We start from the raw sequence: 19,093 nt of genomic DNA on the forward strand, positions 1-19,093 counted from the left end.
CTCCTTCGCTTCCATATCTACCATCTGGTTCAGAGTCTCCATAAATGCTGCTTTTGGCTCTTATAGATCATGGGCCATGATGCTAAGATTCAGGACCAGGAAATTATTGAAGCAGAAAGGTCCTAGAGATACAATGGGAAAAGAACACATTGTGAATGGGTTATGGTAACCAAGGCACCTATGCCTGCAAGTATCAGATATGGAACCTGAAGCAAACAAGGAAGTGAGTAATATACTGGGGTGGGTAGCACAGAATCAAAGGAAGAGCAGCACAGACTTGGGAGGCTGTTCTAGCAAACAGCTCTAAGTGGGACTTAATCTGGGGTGCATTTGGGCCATCAGGAAGGGTGGGTAGACTCTCTATCCTTCATGCAATCAGCCATGAGCATAATTCCTCCAACCAGGCTAGACATGCTAAGTGGCATTCTTCTCTTCTGAGGCAACTCAGAACAGTTTTGAAGAGAGAGGGGAAAGCGGTAGAATATTCAAAAAGATGTGTGTATTCCTTTGAATTTGCCTTTAGTGGAATTCATTGAACTGTGAACAAAGATGTAAAATGAAAAAGAAAATTCGACCTTTGTGCATATGCAATTTGAGAGGGGAGAAAAGAGGATGACATTTGTCTTCTCTGTCTGACTTATTTCACTTAGTATAATACCCTTTATGTCCATCCATGTTGTCACAAATGGCAAGATTTCATTTTTTTTCATGGCCAAGTAATATTGTGTTGTATATACGTACCACATCTCCTTCATCTACTCATCTAATGGGCACTTGGGCTGCCTTCATATCTTGGCTATTGTAAATTACATTGCAATAAACGTAGAGGTGCATATATATTTTTGAATTAGTGGTTTTTACTCATTGAAATTATACCCAGAAGTGGAATTGCTGGGACATAAGGTAGTTCTATTTTTAACTTTTTGAGGAACCTCCATACTGTTTTCCGTGGTGGTTGCATCAATTTGCAATCCCACCACTAGGTGGGTACTAGAATTATCAAGGAGAATCACTTCATAAATTATGTAAATATCTAACAAATATTGTACACCTGAAACTAATATGAAATAGTATTAAATGTCAACTGTAATTGAAAAATTAAAAAAGAAAAGAGGAGGAAAAGACAGTTTATCTACATTGGCCTTCATCAACTGCATCAGAACAGGACAGCTTGGCTGTCTCTGAATCTAGAGAGAGGGTGATTGGAGCAGCATTTAAGTGAGCAAGAATGGGAAGAATCAGTATACAGTTATGTTTTGCCAAACCTGCAAAGTTACCACAGGAATTTTGGCTTATTGGTAGGCAAGGAAATATGTCCAGGAGCAGATGGGTTAGGGTCCCAGAGAAGGTAGGTTTAAAAATTTCCTCTTGCCCAGCCAGTGTGATTCAGTAGTTGATCACTGACCTATTAACCAGGAGTTCGTGGTTCAATTCCCGATCAGGGCACGTGTCCAGGTTTCAGGCTCGTTCTCCAGGGTGGGGTGTGCAGGAGGCAGCTGATCAATGATTCTCTTTCATCATTGATGTTTCTCTCTCTCTCCCTCTTCCTTCCTCTCTGAAGTCTATAAAAATATATTTTTTAAAATTTTCTCTTTTTGTGAAGAGGCAGTGATACAGCCCGGCCTTCCAGTTGAGAAGCAGAGGCTGAAAGAGACTGAGGCCCAGGTCTAGTGCCCTCACCTCAGGACAGCAGGCTGACAGAGAAGAGGAAACAGGCAGGCCCCTCAGCCAGGCTCCTATGAAAGGAAGTCTGTGCAAAAAAGGGTGCTGCTTTTTGTCAAACTATGATGTTTATCAATCCTGAAAGGAGGAAATGCGAGATCAGATTAGGGTTTTTCCCCTTCAAATTAAGGTATAATTTAAACAGAGAGAAATGCCTCGATCTTAAGTATATTATTTGATGAATTTTTAAAATGCTTATAGCCATGTAAACCCACACTCCTATCAAGATATCGAACACTTCCATCACCATGAAAGACACTTCGAGTCCTTCCCCTACCAACTCCAACTTGCGACCACACTCCATCCAACCCCCCAAGGTCAGAAACCATTCTTGCTTTTTTCACGGGGCATTAGTTTTGCCTGTTATAGAACTTTCTATTAATGGAGTAACAGTATGTACTTTCTCATGTCTGCTTCCCTTAATTTAACATAATAGTTTTGAGGTTAATTCATGTTGTTGCATGTGTGTGTGTAGCTCTCTCCTTAATGCTGCTGAGTGGTATTCCACATGCATCTTGATGAACACCTGAACTGTTTCCAGTTTGGGGCTATTATTTAAAAAGGAAAATGGCCGAAACCGGTTTGTCTCAGTGGATGGAGCGTCGGCTTGCGGACTGAAGGGTCCCAGGTTCGATTCCGGTCGGGGGCATGTGCCTGGGTTGCGGGCACATCCCCAGTGGGGGATGTGCAGGAGGCAGCTGATCGATGTTTCTCTCTCATCAATGTTTCTAACTCTCTATCTCTCTCCCTTCCTCTCTGTAAAGAATCAATAAAATATATTTAAAAAAAATAAAAAGAAAAATGACTATGAAGGGTCTTGTGACAAGTGTTTTTGTGTAGATGTTTCTATTTCTCTTGGGTAAATACCTAGAAGTAAAATTTGGGGATCATATGGAAGAAACTGACCATTAAATAGGGACACCCACATTGGAATGTTACTTGAACAAAATATAAAATGTGTTGTATTAAGCCTTTAAAATTTTGTGTTACAGCAAGTCGTGTTACCATATTTACCAAACTCAGCATACCTGACAACCTATGTAGCAGCTGTCATCTGAGAAGGGGGGCAGTGTTAGATGCTGAGCATCAGTGATTAATATAGAGGTAATCCTGAAAAACTAAAGTCATCCTGGAAAGTCAAAGGCCAGAGGTGTTGACTATTAGAAGTATGATGGACACAGGAATTGTGGTAAGTAACAGGACCGGGAAAATCATTGTAATAGTGTGAACAGCAGGGATCTTGGGCAGTGGTCACTAGTAATGGGGTCCCTAGCAAGGAAATAAAGCCCACTAAGGTCTTAACTGACATGTTTAAACCAAAAACAGATTACATGTGATGAGTAGAGGCCTCCTTGAGCACAAGTCTTGAACACTTAAAAAAACAACACCCCAAGATCTTTAAGTAGCCGATAAACATATATAAAATGTTTTATACATATTAATTATCTAGGAAATACAAATGAAAGCCACAATGAAATAACTCTATTACTTTCCAGAAGGACTAACATTAAAAATATTGGTAATGCTGAGTGCGGACAGAATGTGATGACACAGGAACCCTCATAGGCTGCTGTTGAGAGGACAAATTAGTACAACCCCTTGGAAACAACTCTGGCTGTCCCTAAAGATGAAGCTGGCATGAATCTGCCTCTTCTGCCACAGGAAAGAAGGACTCTTCCATCCCCATCTCCCCAGAAGATGCTGTATATCTGCCTCCAGCCAAGTTCGAAACATCAGACTGTTCTTCCAAAAACATCCTTTTGCCCACCTCAAAGCTAAATTAGGAAGCATGACATGTTTTGGGCTGCCATAGATTTTCCACCTGAATGCTGGCATTGGCTTCTGTCTTCTCCAGTGGGACCAAAACCATCTGTGAAGGGAGATTCCAATATGCAGGCTAAGATCTCCTTGATCCATTTTTAAAAATCTCAATTGCTTTGGTTGGAAAGTCACAAAGAGAATGTAAAGATAGGCCCTCCTGCACAGTGTCAAGGATATGATCCTGCTTAATGGCAGAGATGGAAGGAGGCAAACCCTATCCTCTGCACTTGCTGTCCATGTTTGTGCTTAACCAGGCCGTGGGCACAGCTGCAGCCAAGGTTAGTGCCAGTGCAGGGGCTGCTGACCTTGAGTGAATCATCACTGTTGTCCGACCCCAACACACACATTGAGAAGGACAACTAGTCTTGAGACAACAGACAATGTAATCACTGGTGTAACAGGAGCAACACAAAATACCAGCATGATAGATGCAGATGGTGCTGGTATATGAGAGCAATTACAAAACTTTGCGAAGAGAAATTAAAGACCTAAAGAAATGGAGACATATCATAGATTAGGAGACTCAAAATTATCTCAACAACAATTTTCCCTAAATTCATCTATAAATTCAATGTAATCCCTAAGCTGATCCTAAAATATATATGGAAATGCAAAGGACCTAGAATAGCAAAAATAATTTGAAATAGAAAAATAAAGTTGGGGGACTGGCAGTACCCAATTTCAAAACTTACTATAAAACTACAGTGATCTAAAGAAGATAGCATTGGCACAAGAATAGAAATATGGATCAATGGAACAGAATTGAGAGTTCTGAAATTTAGGGTCAATTTTTTATAAAGATGCTAAGATAATTCAACCAAGCAAAAGTTAACCTTTTTAACAAATGGCCTTCGGACAATTGAATAGCCATAAGTAAAAAACAAAATAGCCCTTTCTGGTTTGGCTCAGTGGTTACAGTATTGGCCCATACACTGTAGGATCATGGGTTTGATTCAAGCACATGTGCCTGGGTTGCAGGTCCGATCCCTGGCCCCAGTCAAAGGAGGCAACCCATGGATATGTCTCTCCCTCATCTTTTTATCTTCTCTTCTCTTCTCTCTCTCTCTCTCTCTCTCTCTCTCTCTCTCTCTCTCTCTCTCTCTCACACACACACACACACACACACACTTTATTCCTCTCTTTCTCCTTCACTTCTGTCCCTCCTTCCCTTCCATTCTCTCCAAAAATCAATGGAAAAGGATTAACAAAACAAAACAAAAATATTAACATAGACCCTCGACTCACACTATGCACAAAAATGAACTCAAAATGATCCATAGACGTAAATTTTAAAGCTAAACCTACAACACATCCTAAAGAAACATAGAAAAAAAGTCTTCATGACCTTCAGTTAGGCAAAAGTTTTTAGATACAATACCAAAAGTATAATCCATTCAAATTGATAAACTGAATCAGGGCAAAAGAGGAGGAGTCCCATTTAAATCGTTTCCAAAAGCAGGGCTCCAGTGCTGCCTTACCAGGGGAGGAAAATAAGATTTTATCAGATCAAAGAGCTGCCTTACAAGATCTCCAAGAAAGAGAGATTCTGCTTAAAAATGTCAACATCACAGCATCTAATCAGGATGAGAATGATCTATAGCATAAGGCGATGGGTTCCCCAAGTCACCTGGAAGTTCCATCAGGGCCAAGCCTTTATTCCTGCTTTGTCTTCCACAAAAAGAAAGACTTGGTAAAGCACAGAAGGAGCCACTCCAAGAGCCAGCCCTCTACATATCCCAAGTACAAGAGCAGAAGGAGCTCTGACCTCAGGTGGAGTGGATGGTCCTCTGTAAGAAGCAGTGTTTCCAATGTGGTGAGTGATAGAAGAGCTACCGCATGAGGTGCAGCCTGATTGCGCACCACGTCATTCACACGGGGCAGCGGCCCTTCCGGTGCCCCGAACGTGAGAGAACCTTCCGGTGTAATGCCACTTTGAAGAAGCATCAGTGTTTGCACAAAGGTCAGAGACCATTTTCCTGCCAGGAGTGTGGCAAGGGTCTCACCCAGCAGTCCAAGCTCACTGAGCACGTCCAGGTGCACAGTGGGGAGAAGGCTTTCCAGTGTCCACAGTGTGACCGAAGCTTCCGCCTGCAGAGAAGTTTGAAGGCCCGTCTTCGCCTGCACAGTGGGGAGAAGGCCTCCCATGGTCCAGAGTGCAGCCGGAGCTTTTCCCGGAGGGAAGGCAGCTGTGAAGGCCCACCAGGTGTTTACACAGTGGGGAGAAGCTGTTTTCCTGAGATTAGTGTGATAGGAAATTCACCCACAGGGCTAGACTCACTGAGCATGTCAGAGTTCATACTGGAGAGAGCCCTTTGAGTGTCCTGAGTGTAAGAAAGCGTTCCACCTAAAGAGAAACCTAAAAGCCCATCTGTCAGCACAGCGGGGAGAAGCCCTTCCCGTGTCCAGAGTGTGGGAGGACCTTCTCCTGGAAGAAGCCATGAAGGCCCACCAGGGTCTCCATAGCGAGGAGAAGCCATTCTCCTGTGCACAGTGTGGCAAGAGGTTTACCCGGCCCTCCAAGCCCACTCGCCTCAGCCGAGTCCACAGCAAGCAAAAGGAATTCTCTTGTGCCGAGTGCAAAAAGACCTTTCCCCGGCAGTCAAGGCCCACGGAGCACCTCAGGGTCCACACCAAGGAAAAGCCATTCTTCTGTGCCGAGTGCAGCCAGAGCTTCCACAGACACTCACACCTCACTGAGCACAGGTGGCTTCTCAGTGAGGAGGATCCTTTCCAGTGTCCCGAGTGTGGCAAGAGCTTTTCCTGGAAGGCCTCCATGAAGTTCCACCAGCGGATGCACAGTGGCGAGAAGCCCTTCCCCTGTAGCGAGTGCAGTAAGGCCTTTACTCAGCAGTCTCAGCTCACTGAGCACACGAGAATCCACCTGGGGCAAGCCCTTCCAGCGTCCTGAGCACAATAAGAGTTTCCGTCTCAAAGGACATTTGAAAAGCCACCTGCTCCAACACAGTGGCCAAACCCCATTCTCTTGTGTTAAGTGTAGCAAAAGTTTCACTCGGCTGCAGTACAGGCTCACAGAACACATTCGAGTTCACTGTGGTGAGAAGCCCTTCCAGTGTCCAGCGTGTGACAAGAGCTACTCGTTCCGGGGAGTTTGAAGGTCCATTTGTACACGCACAGTGGACAGAAGCCCTGCAGGTGTCCCGAATGCGGCAAAGGCTTCCTCCAGAAGAGAAGTTTGAAGACCCATCTGCACCATCATAGAGGGGAGAGGCCTTTTGCTTGTGATGAGTGTGGAAGGAGCTTCACATACCTGGGGGCACTCAACACCCATAATGCTCCATTGCATGCCAGGGAAAAGCCATCAGTCTCTAGGTCAAGCCACACAGACAGTGAGCTCTGTTGGCTCGCTCTGGCTGAATCAGGATAAAGAATTCACAGAACACTGGCTTCAGACACATGGGCCAGATGCATAGGAGACCGGGTGTGACGCCTCCTTGACAATGGTTCCAAGTAATTTAGGCATAAGATAGTCAGGCATCTCCCCTCTGTAATCCTCACAGGCAAAACCTGCCAATCATGGAAGGAACATTTTATTCTGTTCTGTTATTTTATCCACTGTTGTGTCATCCAAAAGCATGATAATGCCTTCATTCAATTCTGTACCCACAGTCTCGGTGAAGAAATGTTACAGATGGAATTGTTTTCCCCCAAATGCCTCAGTGTGCTTTCCATTACTGGGCTGCCTTATTTAATTAAGGTTTTCCATCTTCTCACATAGTGAGTTTCATTTTCTCTCAAATGGTGAGAGGACATCTGTGTCTTGTGGGAATTTCTCTATATTGCTCAAAATAAATGTCATTTACCATCTCATTTGTTTTTAAAAAATCAAAACTCTTTTGCTTCAAAAGTCACCACCAATAAAATGACAAGTCAAGCCAAAGACTGATATAAAATTCTGTAAATCCTGTATCTAATAAAAGACTGGTATGCAGAATATACAAAGCACTCTTCAACTCAATAATAAGAAGGCAAACAACCCAACTTAAAGAAAAAAATGGACAAATTATTTAAGTAGACATTAGAGAAGATAAATGAATGGCTAATAAGCATAGGAAAATATACTCAACATCACTTGTTATTAGGGAAGTGCAAATTAAATTCACAATGAGATATCACTATACACCTACCAGAAGACATATAATTAAAAAAGACAACAACAAATATTGGCAAGGATGTGTAAGTACTGAAACCCTCCTACTTTGCTGGTGGTAATACAAGATAACAATTTGGCATTTCTTAATTCTACTCCTAAGAATCTATCCAACATGTATGTGAATGTTCTTAGCACCACCATTCAGTAGAGCCCCAATAAAAGATAACCAGGATTTTGATTAACTGGTGGCACATGGATAAACAAATGTGGTATATCCATACACTGGAATACTATAAAGCAACAATGGAATGGACCTCTGATATGTTGTACAGCATAGATGAATGTCAAAACCATGATGCCAAGTGAAAGAAGCCAGACACATAATACTGCCTACTGTATAAGTCAATTTACACAAAATAGTCAGAAAAGGAATATTAATGGAGACAGAAATCAGAAGCTGAGGTGGGAGTGGTGATTAGCTAACTGCAAAGGAGCATAGAGAAACTTTCTGGGATGATGGAAAAGTTCACAAACTGGATCATAGTGATGGATGCACAACTATAAACTTACTAAAATAAAAAAGATCGTTGTACACTTACAGTGAGTAAATATTATGATATGTAAATCATACCTTAATAAAGTTGTTTAAAATTTTATTGATTTATTGATTGATTTCAGAGAGGAAGGGAGAGGAAGAGATAGAAACATTAATAATGAGAGAGAATCATTGATCCACTGCCTCCTGCACACCCCACATTGGGGGTTGAGCCCGCAACATGGGCATATTCCCTGTCTGGGAATGGAACTGTGACCACCTGGTTCATAGGTCAACTCTCAACCACTGAGCAACACCAGCCTGGCTGTTGAAAGAATTTAAAGCCAAAATTCTTATGAAGAGATAACAATTCAGACATTGCTATATACATTTAATGATCAACTTTTGATGGAAATTAAATTAACTTCGCGCTGTCCTACAAAATTTGAGAGCTGTGTTTGTTGTCATTCTTAGGGACTTTTCAGGGAGCCCAACTATTAGGGGGTTTTAAGCAGCAAATGAGATCTTCCAGGATCATGGGTCAAGGAAGAGTCACAGAGCTTCCTAGTACCCATGGGGGGTGGGGGGGGGGTGAGATAAAATGCTTCTTCCTGATTGATTCCAGGAACCTCTAGAATTAGATAATTTCAGAGCACAGGTTTTTCCCAAATGACCATCTAGCTAGAACAAGGGATGGATCCAAGCAGATGGTTTGAGCCCGGGAGGTCTCATATCGGCTTTTGAATCCAGTTGGCTTCCTCCAGTAGTGCTGTCTCAGAAACTTCTATTCCCTGAAGTTCTCACTGTTGGTTGCTGAATGCTTGTTGAAGATATACTTTCAGAAATGAATGAGGGAAGTAAAACTCAAGTCTGCAGAAGCCAGTGTGGTTTGAGCATGGAAAATTACCTGTTATGTTAAGCCAGCGGTTCTCAACCTGTGGGTCGCGACCCCTTTGGGGGTCGAACAACCCTTTCACAGGGGTCGCCTAAGACCATCGGAAAACACATATATAATTACATATTGTTTTTGTGATTAATCACTATGCTTTAATTATGTTCAATTTGTAACAATGAAAATACATCCTGCATATCAGATATTTACATTATGATTCATAACAGCAAAATTACAGTTATGAAGTAGCAACGAAAATAATTTTATGGTTGGGGGTCACCACAACATGAGGAATTGTATTAAAGGGACGTGGCATTAGGAAGGTTGAGAACCACTGTGTTAAGCGAAATAAGCCAGTCAGAGAAAGATAAATATTACATGATCTCATTCATTTATGGAATATAGTGAACATAAACTGATGAACAAAAACAGATCCAGAGACAGAGAAACATTGATCAGACCGTCAAACCTTAGAGGGAAGGTAGGGGAGGGTGGGGGTAAGGGGGAGAGATCAACCAAAGGACGTGTAGGCATGCATATAAGCCTAACCAATGGCCACAGACAACAGGGGGTAAGGGCATGAGTTGGGGGGGGATGGGGGAGTAATGCGGGGATAAAGACACACATGTAATACCTTAATCGATAAAGAAATTTTTTAAAAAAGAAAGAATATTACCTGTTCTTGCCTTGCTCCCAGGAAACTTGATGCAGTTGGGAAAAGCATGTTCTGGTTCTGGCCATGTCACTTGCAGGGCATGTGACTTTGGGCCAGGTATTTAACTTTTCTAAATCTTAGCTTCCTGGCTTTTGTTGTTGTTGTTTTTTTGTTAACTTCACCAAGTTTTTAATCTTTTCATTTGTTCTGTCCACCTTCCCTCCATTCTGTTTAACATATTTATTATGGTTCATCTAAAGCTCCATATCTGGTGCCACCAATGTCTGAATCCTGAGTGATTCTGACTCTATTCATGCCTGTCAGTCTGCTTTGAGCGGGGTACAGCTTCACCAGCCATCTTTAGGACAGTGTTTCCATAATTTCTTTCCTATTATTTTACATTCTACCTTCTGTGTTCTTATATTTAACACATCTTACTGGTACATAGTTGGTTTTCTTTTTCATCAATACTTGGCAATGCTAATGTCTATATGAGGTACATGTTCCTGTTTCTTTGTAATTCTAATTTTTTAATTTTAATTAAATGTAATTCAAATACTCGACATTGTGCATTTAGAAAAAGGAAAGGGAAAGAGGTTCCATCCACAGACTGTTGCTTCCACCTGAGAAGAGTCCCCTGCCCTATGTTGGCTGATCACCTCCATCCAGTCAGGGGCCAGCTGGGTCCTGGCTGCCTTTGCAGTCAGACCTCAGACAGGCTCAGTCTCTCTCTCTCTGATCCTTATTTCCCAGGCATGGCCTTTGCCGTCCTGATTGAGAGCCTGGCCGGTCTCAAACTCCTCAGCCTTGAAAGCCTACAGGAGAGCTGGGGGGTCCCACCTACATCTCCAGCTTTTCACCTCAGGAGCTTCAGCCTGGCTCCTGTCTTGGGGAGGACAGGAGTGGTGATCTTGAGGCAGGTTCCTTCCTGTGGTGGGCCTTCCTTCCCTAAGCATTGGCGACAGCACGGCCACTCCTGTCCTTTAACTTCATGTTAGCCTAGCGTCTTGCCAGTCATTCATTCAGCTTGAAATTGTGCACTTGGGGCTTCTCAAGTTTCCTGTTTCTTCCAGATCCTGCCACACCTGAGAGCTTTACTGGTTCCTCTCTGCTCCTGTGGATGGCCTCTTTCTGAGCCAAGTCTGAGTCTCAGCCTGCATTGACAATTGGCAAATGTCCCCAGGGGAGAGGAGGGACAAAAACCTGTGGGCAACTTGGCAATATCACCTCATTTTGTAACAGTGTTGGTTCTCTGAAATATGTAGTTCCTTTAGTTCTCACTGCTCTCATAACTTTCCTACGCTGTGATTCCAAAAAAAAAAAAAAATTATTCAGGTTTTTCTGTTGATACAGTGCGAGTACTGGTCTACCATAACTTATGGTATACTACCCAGAAGTGAAAATGGAAAAATTAGTTTTTAATCCATTGGCAAGCAAAATTCTCTGTCAATATCCCCCTTCCCAAGTTCACAGTATCTATCAGGATTTTTGCTTCAACGCAGCTGATGGCCATCTTCAATACAATGTTTTTTTTCTCTCTGAAATATTAGTCATAGCATGTCATTGCTATCCTCTTAAAGGGCATTGGGCGGAAAAGAAGAAATCTGAACCTAGAGTCTTAACAAAGGTTAGCAAGGAAGGAGAGAGATACTCATAGGTAATAAAAATTTTAAATGACGTAGCAAAGAATGGGCTGGAGTAGAAATTGTCAGGTTGTGGTTTAACACTAGATTCTGCCCCATATGGATTACACTGGGAAAGCCATTTCTTTCTCCCAGTCTCAGTCTCCTGGCATTTGAATTAAGGTTTGTTTGGCACTAAAACCTATTCTTTACTCACTATTCCAATGCTGTCACCTGGAACATAGGGGACCCCTGACTTAGCTCTTATCTGTCCATTTGAAACAGCCCCCAATGCAATAGAAGTACTAGAAGGGCAGTGTGGTTTTCTGGCTTCTGTGGAAAACAGATAAATGACCTCTGAAGTAATTTCATCAGAGCTAGAGTGGAATGAGAGGGCTCAGGATTAGGGAGACGCCAAAAGTGCTGAAGACATAAAGATCTACCTTACTATGTCGCCCTGACCGGTTTGGCTCAGCGGAGAGTGTCGGCCTGCGGACTCAAGGGTCCCAGGTTCGATTCTGGTCAAGGGCATGTACCTTGGTTGCGGGCACATCCCCAGTGGGGAGTGTGCAGGAGGCAGCTGATCGATGTTTCTAACTCTCTATCCCTCTCTCTTCCTCTCTGTAAAAAAATCAATAAAATATATTACAAAAAAAAAGATCTACCTTACTCTGTCATTCCAGCCAAGGGGGCTGAAACCCTGCAAGTCCAGGGTCCTGGAGCTGGACAGAAGGTTCCCCAAGCCCCCATGGTCCTGGGGAGCAGGGGCCAGCCTGAGATGCCAGGGAACTGGAGGGGGTGTGAGGATAAGGCACGACTTAGCTGGAGGGCCTGTGTCAATTCATCACCACCTCTGCCCTATTTGACCTACTTCAGACACTGTCAGTCTGGTGGCATCTGCTGCAAGAGAAAGGAGCCTAGCACATAAACACAAATCGGGAGGAGCAGAGCTATTTGGGGCAGGAAACATTAGGAAATAGAAAGTTCTCCCTGGGGAGTGTAGCCTGCTTCTTTTTCCACTTCTGTATTTGAGCTCTGCCCTGATTCTTTCTTGTTCCCAGCCAGCTAGGGTATTGAGCACAGAATGACAGAGACTCTGCTCCCGTTTCATTAATTCCACGTGGGACAGAGTGGGTAAGGCAGGTCCTGCGCTTGTGCCTTCACACAGGAATTAATTAGACTCTGATTGATTCAGTTTAGAGTGAAGAACTGAAGTCTTCAAAGAATGTTAAGATCTAATCTCAATATTGACCTTGTTCCTTAATTCCGTTTTTCCCCCCAAGCACTCACATGGAATTCTGAGTCCCCACTCACCTTTTGAGGTAAATAGAGGAGACTGATGGTCCTGAAATCAGGCAGGCTTGTGATGATGAACAAGGAATCTGATCAAGGCTGAAACAGGTGGAACCAAATCAGCCAGCTCCCTAAAGGGGTTAAAAATGACATTAAGAACTCAGTCAGTCTAAGTATGTCTTGAGAAAATTGTCTTTGCACGTTAACAAATTCTGAGGACTAAGGACTTGCTTCCCAAGTGTTATATCATGTTGTCCCCCTAACAACCAAACCGGGGAGGTAGGCATGCAATTCTGTGTGCCACCTGCTGGTGTTGCTACTCCACATTGGGCTGGTCCTCCTATCCTCTCTCAGGATTGTAATGACTGACATCGGGGAAACCTTACTTCCCTAATTCTTTCTGTAGGAGTTGAGTCTCTTCAAATTAAGGTCCCTGATGTCTTTGAGGCCTTGGTGTCTTCCTCTGTGAAAGTTGGATTAAGTGGCTACAAGGGCCTCTCCCACTTCTATTCTTGGTGACTGTAGGCCCACCCACCTGTAATCTTGGTTTCCAGTACTTAGAGCATTGATGGCGAACCTTTTGAGCTCCGCGTGTCAGCATTTTGAAAAACCCTAACTTAACCTGGTGCCGTGTCACATATAGAAATTTTTTGATATTTGCAACCATAGTAAAACAAAGACTTATATTTTTGATATTTATTTTATATATTTAAATGCCATTTAACAAAGAAAAATCAACCAAAAAAATGAGTTCGTGTGTCACCTCTGACACGTGAGCCATAGGTTCGCCATCACTGACTTAGAGCTTTCTTGTTCTTCAGTAACAATGTTTGCAGAAAATGTTGTCTTGTACACCTTTTAACTCTTTTTTAGAAACAAGTAAACTCAGGCTGAGAAATTTAAGGGAACTTGCCCTGGGCTGGTTTACTTTAAAGGCCCTGCTACTCACACCACAGCCTCTCACTGCCTGTCTCCCTCTCTCCACTCCATCCTGGACCAAACCCAGCGCTCAAGCTTTGCTCTCTGCTTGTTTCCCAGGAAACCAGCTCCATCAGGGAGCTCACCAAATGACAGGGTTTCAATCACTACCTGTTGAGAGATAATCTCCAGCCCCAGCTCTTAGCCAAGACGTTCTCTCTTGCCGGCACGCAGAGGTACTGGTGATACTGTGGGCCCTGCTCACTTTTGCCTCCTGGGCCCATGCGAATCCAGCATGACCTCATCTTAACGTGGTGACATCTGCAAGGACTGTATTTCCAAATAAGGTCACACTCACAGATATCAGGGATTAGGACTTGGGCATTTCATTTTGCAGGAACACAATTTTACACACTATAATAATCAACTTACTTAAAACTGGCAACTAAGAAAAATCTTAAAAGCACACAAATAAGTGAAAATATTATGTTCAGGGGATGACAGATTTTTCATTGGAAATAACACAAACCATAAAAGGACAATAAAGCAACATCTTTATATATTACCTGGGGGAAAGGTGTCAATCTAGCATTTTACATACAATAAAATATGTTTCATGAACCAAGATGGCATGAAGACGTTCTCAGACATACAAAAGCTGCACGAATTCATCACTAGCAGAAATGCACTACAAGAAATGCTAATGGAAGTCATTCAAGCAAAAGATAATACAGATGGAAATGTGAATCAACAAAAGGAATGAAGGACACTAGAAATGGTAACTATGTGGGTAAATATAAAATATTTTTCTTATTATTTTAATAAAAATAACTGAATGTTTAAAACAAAAAAATAATAAAATGTATTGGGGAGTTTATAACATGCATAGAATAAAATGTATGATAATAGCATGCTGACCTTAAGTAGAGATACAGAAATATATTGTTTGAAAGTACCTATAGTATGTAGTAGCAGTGAAATAGATGGTGATAAATTAAAGATGTTTGCTATAAACCTTAAAGAAACACTAATATAATACCACACAGATATATAACTAATTAATAATCCAACAAAGGAGATAAAATGGAACAAAAAATATTCAATATCCTAAAAGAAAAGTACGAAAAATGAAAAGAGGAAAAAAACACTGGTAGGACAAATAGAAAACAAATAAATATATAGAGGATTTAAATCTACCCATATAAATCATCACATCAAATTAAAGCCCAATTAAAGTCAGAGTCATATTAGCTTAAAAAGCACAACTCAACTATATGCTGCATACCAATTCACTTTAAGTATACGGATACAAATTACTGAGAGGGAAATGATGTAAATTATATATACTATGAACATGAATATAAAGAGAACTGGAGTGACTGTATTCATCTAAGACAGAGTGGATTTCAGAACAAAGACTATTACTAAGGACAAATGAATAATTACAGCTGGATATTTCAACACTGCTCTCTCAGTAACTGGTGGAAAAAGTAGATGGAATATCAGTAAAAATATAGAAGACTTAAACAGCATAATTAACCAACTTGAATAACTGTCAATTACAGAACACCCCAACAACAGCAAAATACACATTCTTCTCAAGGGCACTTAACACATTCACAATGGGCCATATTCTAAGCTGTGAAATTAGTCTCAATAATTTCAAAAGTATTCAAGATATATAAATTATGATTTTTACAATTAGAGACTGATAACAGACAGATCTCTGGAAAATCTCCAAATAGTTGGAAACTAAACAACACACTTATAAATAACCCATATGTCAAAGAAAAAAATCGAAAATTTAAGAGAATTTTGAACTAAGTGAAACATGAAAACACAGTATATCAAAACTTGTGAGGTTCCACAAAGGTAGTAGGAGGAAATTTTAGAACTAAATACCTATATGAGGAAAGAAAAACGGTCTCAAACCAATGATCTTATCTTCCAACTAGGGGCCACTAAAATGGAGAGAAAAGCAAAGCTAAAACAAGCCAAATAAAGAAAATAATGATAGAGCAGAAATCAATTGGATAGGAAATATTGCAGAGAAAATTCAATGAAATCAAAAGTTGGTTCACTCAGAAGATCAAGAAAATCGATAAACTAGTAGAAAGAATGACTAGAAAAAGAAGAGAAGAAACAAATTACTGATATCAAGAATGAGAGAAGTAAAATCACTAGAGATTCTATGGGTATTGAGAAGAGAGGGATTATTATGTCAATGAATTTGACAACTTAGATAAAATAGACAAATGTCATGTGAAACAAAAGCTAGCAAAGTTCATTCAGGAAGAAATAGATAATCTTCATAGTCCTATGTCTGTTAAACAAACTGAATTTGCAATTAAAGACCCTTTCACACAAAAACTGAAAACGTAGTTTCACAAGCAAATTCTATGAAATATTTCAAGAAAAACTCATACCAATTCTAATTTTTCTAGAAAATTGAAGAGGGAATGCCTTCCAAATATTCTATGAGGCCAGCATTACCTTGATAGTATAAATCATACAAGATATTACAAGAAAACTCAGACAAATATCCCTCATAAATACAAAAGCAAAAATTATTAAGAAAATTTTAGCAGGTCAAATCCAACATTATATAAAAGGGGTAGTACATTATGATCAAATAGATTTATCCCAGGAATATAAGGTTGATTTAATAGGTCAAAAATCAATGTAATTCACCATATTCACAGACTCATAAATATCATCCATATCATCATCTCTTAGTTTTAAAATATCATTGGCAAAATCCAACATCCATTCCTGATTTTTTTAAAAAAAAAACACACAACTTTCCACTAACCAGGAATAGGAGGCTCGACAAAGAATTTGTATGAAATAGCTACAACTAACACTAAATGCTTTCCCAAGTTAAGGATGTCTGCTCTTATTACTTGCATTCAACACCCTACTGGAGATCAAGTTCTACATAAGGAAAGGTGGGGAGGGAAGGCACACAGACTAGAAACAAAGAAGTATAATTGTCTCTATTTTCAGATGGCATGATCATCTACGTAGGAAATCCCATATAAACTACTAAAAAGAGACTAGAATTAACGAGTTTTCAAAGGTGGCATCATCAATGTGCAAAGATTAACTGTATTTGTACAAATTGGCAGTGAATGATTGGAAAGTGAAATTTAAAAAATATTATAACAACTCCATAAAAATATGAAATATTTGGGACTAAATCTAAAAAATATGAACAAGACCTATACACTGAAAACTATAAAACATTATTCAGAGAAATAAAAATCAATCAATCAATAAGCTGAGAACTATATTGTGTTCATGGATTGCAAGACAATATTTTTAAGCTGTAAATTCTCCCCATTAATTTTCTGATTAAATGTAATCTCAGTTGAAATCCCAGCAGACTGCCTTTTTATAGAAATTAACAAGCTGATTCTAAAATTCATATGGAAATGAAAGGACCTAAGATAACCAAGAGCAACATTAAAAGAGAACAAAGTTGAAGAACTTACACTACCTGATTTTGCCAAATGTTATAAAGTGTTTAATAAGCTATAGAGGGAGGATATAAACTATTGAAGCCTACATTTCTAAAGAGACATTTAAAAACAATTGTATTCCCAACCACTGTTGTACGTAGATCAGATCCTTCCCATGGCCCCTCCCAGAAGCCCATGCAGTCCTGTTCCCAGGGCTGCTCACAGATCACTGTTATGGAGCCATGTGGCCCTTATGAAGGCTGCTGGGAAAATTCAATTCCTGTGCGATAGTTTTACATGAACTTGGCCAGGCCAGGAAACAACAGATATTGATCCCTCATTGCCTTTTCCCCTCCTTGAAATAAAGAAGAAACTCAAACTTTAGAGACATATATGGAATATTCATGCTGAATGATGAAAAAGAACCATTTAAGTACCTGATTTAACTCTAGAGAAGGTTTTGAACTTTTTCACTGATTTTCACAGGCCACACTCCCTGATTTGAAGACTTATCCAGAAGTCAACATGATTGGACAGTAAATTTAAACCACATTATCCCAAGATAAGTGCATCCATACATTTTTAAAGGGCTAATTTTTTCATCATTTTATTTAAAAATCAATGTATTAATTGAGTACAAATTTTGAGATAGGTGAACTGTTAGGATTAATTTGCCAAACAGAATAAAAATGTCTATTGTAAGATATTAATTATGCATTAAACTAACTCAGTGACTGATGCATATCAGGCAGACAATAAATGTTTGACCAATGAGTGAAAAAATATTTATCTAGTAATCTATAGTAATCAAGACAGTGTAGTATTGGCATAAAGATAGACAAGTAGATTAATAGAACAAAATAGGCAGCCAAGAAATAGACCCATATATATATGAACAATTGGTTTTCAATATATGTACAAAACCAATTTTGTTGAGTAAGAGTAGTCTTCTCAAAAAATGGTGCTAGAACAACTGAATATCCACATGCAAAAAAACAACTTCAACTTCAATTCATACTTTATGCCACATATAAAAATCAAATAGACTATAGGACAAAATGTAAAACTTTAAACTATAAAACTTCTAATCTTAGGCAAAGGTATCTTAGATATGAAAACAAAGGCACAATCCATAGAGGAAAAACTTGAAGAATTTGGCTTCATCATAATTAAGAATTTCTGTCTCTTAAGAGAATAAAAAGACAGACTACAAACTTGGCAAAACAGATATCTGATATAGGACTTGTATCTACAATATATAAAGGAGTCTCAAAACTAAATATTCATATAACAACCTAACAAAAAGTGGGCAAAAGATTTAAAGAGACATGACACCAAAAAAGATATGCACGTGGCTAATAAACACATGAAAAGGTCCTCAACATCATTTATCATTAGGGAGATGCAAATTAAAACCACAGTGAGATACCACTCTACACTTATTGAAATGTCTAAAATAAAAAAATAAAAAGACCCGCCATGCCAAGTATTGGTAAGGATGTGGAAGAACTTGAAATTTTATATGCTGCTGCTGATCATGGAAAATGTTACAACCACTTTGGAAAAGAGTCTGTCTGATTATTAAAACATTAGACATGCACCTATCAGATTATCTAGCCATTTTATGCTTAGATATTTATGCAGAGAAAAGAAAACATATGTCCCTACAAAGACTTGTATATGAGTTCCTTGGAAGCTTTATGTGCTGTGGTCACAAATGGAAAATGATCCGAATATCCATCAACAGGTGAATGGATAAACACGTGGTGGGATATCTTCACAATGAATCTCAATATGCTTATGCTGAGTGTAAGAAGAAAGGGAAAGACAGAGAGAGTAAATACTGTGTGAGTTCAATTATATGCAATTCTAGAAATGCAAATTATAATGACAAAGAGCAGATTGCCTCAGGACTGAGTTGGGGGGGATTTTTAGATACAGATCAAATAAATAATAAATCATATAACATAAAAATAAAATATATAATGTATACTCATACAGTAATATGAAGTATGTATACTGTATAATATATATCATATCCTATATAATAAAAGCATAGTATG

At 39.9% G+C, this 19,093-nt stretch overlaps 1 protein-coding gene across 1 annotated transcript; it reads left to right on the forward strand.

Moving 5' to 3' along the window:
• The first annotated feature begins 155 nt into the window (after positions 1-155).
• ZNF425 (zinc finger protein 425) lies at positions 156-6,928 on the forward strand. Its single transcript, XM_036314030.1, is given in 10 exon segments — positions 156-223; positions 4,960-5,318; positions 5,321-5,718; positions 5,720-5,746; positions 5,748-5,847; positions 5,850-5,910; positions 5,912-5,973; positions 5,976-6,429; positions 6,431-6,636; positions 6,639-6,928. Coding segments are annotated over 10 exon segments (2,025 nt in total).
• Positions 6,929-19,093: the final 12,165 nt, after the last annotated feature.

The sequence above is a fragment of the Myotis myotis genome, unplaced genomic scaffold, assembly GCF_014108235.1.
Source record: "Myotis myotis isolate mMyoMyo1 unplaced genomic scaffold, mMyoMyo1.p scaffold_m19_p_6, whole genome shotgun sequence".
Classification (NCBI taxonomy): domain Eukaryota; kingdom Metazoa; phylum Chordata; class Mammalia; order Chiroptera; family Vespertilionidae; genus Myotis; species Myotis myotis.